Here is a 7,936-nt window from a genome sequence, read left to right on the forward strand (position 1 = left end):
GGGGCTGGGGAGCAGAGGCAGCAATTTTGGTCCTGGGCCCCAATTCTCAGCCTGCTGGACTAGAATCTGTGGATGGCCTGGGCTGGGGGCCGTGTACCTCATGGGGTGACCTGGCCCAGCCGCTGCCTGGGCGGTAGGGTGTCTTTGGGCCTGAACTGGCGGGGAGGGGGCACTTTGGGCCAAGGATTCGGTGCTGTCTGGAGGTGGGGCAGGGCCTGGCTCCTTACAAGAAGGCACTCAGGCTCGCCCAGTCATGCAGGTCAGAGGACAGTGTGGCATCCCCATCCTCAAAGAGGGCCTTGGGGGGCAGGGATCTACGGGTGCTCTCGTCCCAGGGGTGCTGTAGGAAGGATGTGGCCAGGAAGGTCTCATCAAAGTCCAGGCTGTCGGTAGCCTGCTCCACTGGAGGCCCCCAGGTAACAGGGCAGTCGATGTGGTAGCCATGGATGGTGAAGTCCACGTCCCCGTGTGAGGTGGGGCTCAGCAGCAGGCTCAGCTCCAAGGTCTCCAGTGTGCCCAGCTCCCCGTCGAGCGTGCCAGTGTCGAAGATGGCCTCCTAGTCAAAGTTGCACTTGAGGGGTTCCAGCTCACCCTGCTCCTCCTGGGTCAGCAGCAGGGGGCTGGGGGTCCACGGGACCTTGGCCACCTGCTTGGGCAGTGGCTGTTTAGGCTTACGCCAGAGCCTGCCCTCGCCTGCACCCCAGCCCACCTCCCCAGTTGCCTCCTCGAACTCCCGCAGCAGCTGCTGGGCCTCAGTGTTCATGGTCATTGGCCCAGCCCATGGGGCCGTGCTGGGCTCTGGCACGGCCTGGCGGGCAAAGGCCGGGTGGATGTGGACTGGGGGCAGTCGCCGCTTCTTGAAGGCCCCACTCAGCAGCCACTCAGTGTACTGGGGGTCGATGCGCCAGAAGCCCCCCTTGCCTGGCTTGTCCTTCTCCCGAGGCACCTTGATGAAGACCTTCTTCAGGGACAGGTTGTGGTGGATGGAGTTCTGGACACAGGGAGATAGGAGAGAAGGAAGAGAGCTAGGTGAGTGGGTGGGGTCAGTGATGGGGGGTTCCTAGCGCCGCCACCACCTTCTCTCTGATGGCAGCAGTGAGACAGAGGCACTGCTCCGACCGGGAGGCTCTGGGACACCAGCCACAGGGCACCAGGAGATGGGAGTGCTGTCGGGGGCTTTTGTTCCCTTTTGCCAGGATATCTGCCTGCTCAGTCATCCGAGCCCTGAGACGCAGGGTGGCTCTCAGTGCCAGCCTTTCCTGCCATCGCTCCCTTACCACGCTGCTTGCGGCCTCTGGCCAAAGGCCTTGGCTCCCCCAGGGCCGAGACGGCCATCTCCCTCTGCCTGGCTGGCCTTCTCTGTTTGTGAAATGACTGAGTGGGTTTGAGGGTGTGTATTGTGGGGTATGAAGTGTGGGAGGACCTGATGACTTTCCTTGTTTCTAGAGCCGGCTGCTGGCCTGGGCCCTCACCCACCATGTCCCCCTCCTCCCACCCTAGGCTATGAGGCCTCAGTTGATTATTACACAGCAAAGAGAATAGCGTTCATTCCTGGGGCCTCTCAGGCTTGGGGTAGGGTGGGGACGGTGGAGGGTCTTTGCTTTCTCACCAAGGTTACAAATGGTACCTGCCCCAGGGTCAGGGCCCAAGCAAACGTGGAATAGCTGTGATCACAGGAACTTTGATCCTGTGACCTGTGCCACAGGGAAGGATCTGTGCAGCCTCAGGGTCTCTGTTCCCAAGTAGCCCCTGATCCTGATGGTCGAAGAGGCTCAGGGCAGTGTGTGCCCAGCCTGAATCACCATCCTGCCTTTTTCATGCCTGGGTGCACAGTCCAAACCACGCTGGGGCACAGGGTTCTGGGGCCTGGTGGGTGGGCCGGCAGGTGAGTAGTGCCCCATGGCAAGACTGGGAGGTTTACATGGTGGCCTGGGCCCCTTGGCTGCTCTGTGCCAGGTTCCGGAGACTTGAAACATGAAGCCAGTGTGGGAGGAAAGAGCCCCTGTGGAAAGCACGTGGCTGAGGTAATTGTCCCCCCATGGAGGTTGATGAGAAGATGGGGAGGAGTGTAGGCAGGAAACTAGGGAAGGCTTGGGGTGGGGGCTGGCACAGCAGCGTTCGGAAGGCCCCGTAGCCCTTCCACTGGGACACAGATGGCCTTCACACCCTGCAGAACGCCCCTCTCCCCTCCCAGAGCCCCTCCAGCCAACTGAAAGCAGGCGGGACGCAGAGCCTGGCAGGAACGATGCTCTGCCTCCAGCCAGGCCCTGACAAACTGACCTTGAGGAGGGTAGTGTCGAGGAATTCCAGGACTTGGGACAAAAATGTGTCCCTCAGTCCATCAACCTACCCTGGGGGTCTGTGTCCATGCATAGTTCAGCCCTGGTCTTTGGGCTGAGCCTGCCGGATGAGTGACAAGTTCTTTCCACTTGAACCTCTATGTCGGCACCCCTACAGCCCTCTGAACATCCTCCCTCCTCCGTCTCTGAAGTCAAAGGGGCAGCGGTCCAAGCACTGGGCTCCCTTGAGGTCCTTCCTGGACGACCTTCCTCTCTCGGGGCCCTGGCCGTACCGCGCCTACTTGGCCTGCGGATCTGGGATGTGAGTCCAGTCCGTGCGGGCATGGTGAGGGAGGATGGGAGTGCCTCCCTACCTGCCAGGTGGGATCAGCATGCCAGAAGTAGCAGAAGTTTTCCATGATCCACTTGTAGATGGCCGACAGGGTGATCTTGGTGGCCTTGCTGGCCTGCATGGCTATGCAGATGAGCGTGGCATACGAGTAGGGCGGCTTCACGTGCGGGTTGGTGGCGTAGTCAACGTCGTCGCGAGACGAGGCCTGCAGCCCCGAGGGGGCGCTAGGCGACGTGCACAAGGATGTGGGCTTGCCGGGCATGTGCGGCTGCCCCAGGCAGGAGGGTCCGCCGCCAGGGGAGACCCCGGCTCGGCCGAGCCTGACAGCTCGTGGTAGCCGTGGGGGTCCATGTCCCCCGAAGTCAGGGCGGGGGTCTTGGCGTTGAGAATGGAGAATTCCTGCAGCCACTGCATGCTGGTCAGCCTGTCATTCAGGGCATTGGACTCCTCCAGGATGCCTTCTGGTCCGGCCTCCTCCACTGCCCCTGCTCCCGAGACGCGTAGCCAGCTCTCCGCCATATATGCAGGGACTCTCCGAGGGGGCGGTCAACATCCACGAGCCGAGGGTGGCCGCCGAGCTCTCCGGCCCGCTGACTCCCGCGGCTTCAGTTACGCTGCCTCCGGAAGCGTGCTTCCATCCCGCGATCCGGGGCTAGCCTACTCCGAAATGAATATGGTGCCTGCGGGGACCATAGTGGGAACTGAGCACTCTTTCCCCACACCCGAGGGGAGAGTGTGTGCGAGGGGGGAGGCTCCTACTAAAATCGTTCCTGCAGCTGGGGAGGATCTCTTACTGCCGTGGTCTGGGAAACAGAAGCTGTGCCCGGGGGTCTGACACACACGGGGTTCACCTCGCTCTTTTCCTCTTTGATCTTTTAGAGGAGACTTAATTAGCCAAACGAGGGAATAGTGTAGGGGCATGCGAGGCCACCCCTTTCTCCCTCAAAGCAGGGAATTAACACCCCTCTCTCCGTCCACAACCAATGGAAATTGGGCGAGAGAGTTCAGGAGGGCAGTAGACGGGTCGGGGGACGGGGGAGGTCGTCTGATCTTTGAAAAGGGACATTAGGATCGGGATCAATGGGAAGGAAAGAAAACAGAGTTATAAGGGGGCGGGAAGTGAGTGTCCCCCAAATGTCTCTGATGTCAGTCTCGGGGCCCAACACTTCCGTCGGGGACGGATGGGAGAGCGGGCTGGTACCGACACCCTCCCTTCCCATGCCCGGCAGCCCTCCCCATCCCTTACCTGGCTCAGAGCGCAGCCCGGGCCAAAGGAAGGTTCTCAAAGAAATTCCTCCCACCGCCCACCCTCACCGCCCACCCTCACCGCGGCTCTCTGCTCCCAGCTCGAGGGCCCAGCCAGGAAACCTCATCGCCACTCACAACCGATGGCGCCTCTCTGAAAGGCAGAGGCCCGGGGACGTGCACTCAGTAGCCGCTCGCAAGGCGTCTCCTGCTGCCGTGGCGACGCCCCACCCATATAAACAGCTTCCGCTTCTGCCATTGGCCAGGGCATCTCCAAAGAGACCGCGGGCTCTTAACCGCTCTCTCACGCGGTAACTCTCTTCAAACTCCCTCCTGCCGCCCTCTCCCGTGCGACCCGGCCCCCTACCCGCCACCGCATCCCGGCTCCGCGCATTCCCGCCCGAGGTCCCTGCGCAGGGCTCGGAGAGGCGCGCGACTCTGCGCTCCCGCAGAGGCCCCGGGGCCCTTGGCGAGCAGTTCGCTGCGGGAACTGTACTCCACCCCACCCCCTTCCCATCTGGGCTGCTCAGAGGTGGCGACGGCTCCTGGGACGCAGCCCGTGGCGCGGGGGCCAGGGCTGGGTGCATGCTTGGGGCTTTCTTTTCCTCTCCTCTGGGCTGAGAGTGGCACTTCCTCACGTTTCTGCAGCCTGTCCCGGTCTTCCGACTGAGTGTTGTCTTGGTGCCTGCAAGCAGGTCTGACTCTCCGATGCCACCTGCCGCGCAGGTCCGCAGAAACCGCAGCCCCTGTCACAGACACCCCAAGGCGGCTAGGGTAATCCAGTGTTTCCCGGTAAGCGCTCCCTCCCCGCCCCGTCCTCAGCAAGATTCCCAGAAGCAAGATTCCAGAGGCTTCTTCGCAAGTGCTCTCCCTCCTTTCCAGAGAGCCGAGGAAACAGAGCCGGTGGGTGAAACCAAGGAAAGCCGTGGACTTGCCAAATTCTTCTACTGGAGTCATTTGCCCCATTAATTTCACCAGCCTTTAAGTGACGGACTAACGGTGGACTGCGGTCCTTCCTCCTCCCTTACCCCAGCCTCCCTCCAGTCACCAGCTTTCCTGCTCTGCAATTATTGAGGAGCTGCACTTGGAAGTTCTCCGGTTGAAGGGGTGAGGGTGGGGGGGTTGAGGTGAGGGCTCCTATCAGGCCTCTGCGCAGGAGCTGTGCCCGGGGGATGGTACACCAGCTCCCACCCAGAAACATGTCTTTCCCTCTACCCCTTGCCCTCTCTCACTCCTCCATGTCGAGCTTGTCTTGAGTCACAGTACTAAAAGCGCGCTGAGAGAAAATCGGACAGAAACTTTCACAAGTAAGCCAACTGCGCAGTTAACACCTCTCCTTCCCTTGTGAACAGTTTTATTCATTTTTAAGAATCATGCAGCAGTCCGTAAATATTGCATCCTTGACGCCCCCACTGTACTGTGCCCATGAGAATACTCCAGCGAGTGAGGGATACACAGCTGGCAGAACAGTACACACATACTTACACACACTAGGTGTGCAGATCCTAAAGCAAAGTGAGCAAGCAGCATGCCAATGTCAGGTGAACAGGACACAAACTCTCCCCAGGTGAGATGGCTTAACGTGTGTGGATCCGTGCCCAGGAGATGCCCCAGTGTGGGCATGACCTCTGGTGGGATGGGACTGGGGAGGAGAAGGAAAAAGGGCTCTGTGAGAAGGCTGGGATCACCACACCACCCGCAAGTGAGCTCATAGGTGAGCTCCGACCTGAGTGTGGCAGGAAGGAGCCCCAGGCCTCCGGTTAGTCTGTGTCCTTGTGTGAGAAACCAGGCCCCGTCATATTCTCTGTGGGTCAACTGCTAACAACATGACCATCTCCAGGTGATGACTGGGGCGGCTGCCCTGTTCCCCAACAAGGCTCTGTGCCCTGATCACAGCCCTTTTGGATGGGATATTGCTGCTCACCAAAGAGCTAAATGAGGGCAGAGAGGTGAGGGGATGGGGGAGAGAGCAGGAACTGTCTGAGAAACAGGAGTGAAGGGCCACTTCTCACCCGGGTATGTCTTGGTTATGGAACCAAGGCCTTTGAGGAATCTCTCTGAGCCTCTTCCTGGGAGAAGACAGACCCTCCAGAAAGGGTGAAGACAATGGCTTCCTCTTAGGGTTCCTGGCCACTCTGGCGACTGTTTGCCTTCATCTCCCTCAACTCAGGTAACACCACACTCTGAATACTACCTGCCGGGAGAGGAGGTGGATCTGTATGCCACCACCCCAGGCTAAGGGAGCGCCGCTTTCCCTAGTGTTTCTGGGGCTCCGACTTCAACGAAATCAGGAAGTGTGGTTATTGCTCAAATCTTAAATATGAAAGGGGCTGTAAGAATGTTTCGGGAAAAGAAAGGACAGTAAATGGGACATGAAACAGCAGAGCCCACTGCAGGATTTCAGAGCAGGTGGAAACGGGAACTCAAGGCAGAAGCTGAGATTCAGGCTTGGCTTATGTAGTTTCTGTCTGACCAGAGGCATCCCCCAGCCCACCCCCAGGGCAGGATGTGAATCACAACCACCAGGCAGTGAGGGTCACCACGCACCTGGCAGCGCAAAGCAGCCACACAAGAGGTGCAAAAGATCCCCTGGCACTGGGCTCTCTTTGAGGCCTTGGGAAGGACCCTGAAAAGCTCTTCTAGGGCAACAATTCCAACTACTAATTCAGGCCATCATGGTGGGCATAGCCTAGGGCTCAGTCACATCTCAGCCTCACAAACTGTTGGATCCCACTTTGCTTCTCAATCTCATGCTCCACTAAACAACCACCTCTTCCAAAAGCCAGCAGACAATGCATCTATCAGAGAGCTATGAGGAATCCATTGATAACACTAGTGTTGAGAGACGAACAGCCAACAGCTTGCGGTCTTGCTCTTTCAGGCTGTTATTTATATGCCCTACACCGGACTGAGGTGGGGTGGACATGTGATTTGAACAATATCTCTAAATCTCTGATGAGCCTATGGAAGGCAGTACCTCCCCCTCCCCCATCAGGCTCAGCTGATCTGGAGGACAAGGGAGGAAAACCGGTGGGGTGGGGAGCCTCCCAGACCAACACTGACCCCAGCTCAGCCCTTCCCCCAACCTCCTGTGGGGTTCCTGGGCACCAAATGAGAACCACCGGTCCACCCCTCTCTCAGCGTATTTCTTCAACTGTTTCAGAAAAGCAGGGTGGAGACGGAGGCAGCAGGGATAAGAATGCCACCTGACAGGGCGGTAGTGATGAAACGTGATAATATACAACAGTCCCTAACAAGTGCCTGGTACATAGAGGGGGTCAAAAATGCCTTTGCAGTGTCACCTTAGGATGAAGCCCCAGGCCTTCCTGAGTGCACCTGATTATAAAGAACTCCCCGGTAGGTCATCATTTAACTGAGGGGTTCTCAGATTCAAGGCCTCCTTCCTAAGCAGACACACGAGGCATAGCCTCTGCTACCAGAAGCAAGAACTGTTTTCCCAACCAACATTCTGTTGGTTGCCACTGCTTCTTGTCCTTGAGAAAGGAGCTCCTAATGCATTTTGAGGGAAACCCTACTTACAGTGCAATATGGCTTTCCCTTCTCACAGGAGTCATCCATCAACACCACCACAAACTGCAGGTTTCAGTTTGGTTATGATGTCCCAGAGACTAGAAAATGCCAGATGGGTGTTTGTAATGAAGTCACCCAAACTCTTGAGTCTTCTTGGTCTACCTCCTAAGGAGAAAAGAAAAGATGCACAATAAATGACCAGTTTGTAGACCACAGCTCCACCTGAAGATCAAGATAGAGTGGAAACGTTCCAGAGACTCTCTGCAAAGGGTCTCATGAGCTGCAGTTCGAGTGGCTTTAGCCCACAAGGAGAAAAGAGGTTTCCAGTCCCTTCTGAGAGGGGAAGGATCATGGTTGCGGAAGAAGATGAGTCTGGGAGAAGGGTCAGGTGCCCTCAGCATCCAGCTTTCACGTGGGTCTAAAAAGTTTCCGTGTGTCTTGCTGAGGATGCCCAGGAGGTCAGTGGTGCCATGAGGCCAGGATGGGATGTGAGAACGGGAGGAGAGCCCTGGTACAGGGGCTGAGGCTC

The 7,936-nt window shown here is 58.1% G+C and overlaps 1 protein-coding gene across 1 annotated transcript; it reads right to left on the reverse strand.

Moving 5' to 3' along the window:
- Positions 1-223: 223 nt before the first annotated feature.
- On the reverse strand, positions 224-3,150 carry LOC308609991 (forkhead box protein J1-like; the record flags this gene model as incomplete). Its single annotated transcript, XM_081259260.1, has 5 exons — positions 224-340; positions 422-556; positions 710-991; positions 2,654-2,855; positions 2,957-3,150. The coding sequence occupies 5 exons, from the start codon at positions 3,148-3,150 to the stop codon at positions 224-226; spliced, it is 930 nt and encodes a 309-aa protein (XP_081115386.1).
- Between the last annotated feature and the right edge of the window lie 4,786 nt (positions 3,151-7,936).

This window comes from Mesoplodon bidens (genome assembly GCF_964165515.1).
Source record: "Mesoplodon bidens genome assembly, contig: HAP1_SCAFFOLD_152, whole genome shotgun sequence".
NCBI classification, from domain to species: Eukaryota; Metazoa; Chordata; class Mammalia; order Artiodactyla; family Ziphiidae; genus Mesoplodon; species Mesoplodon bidens.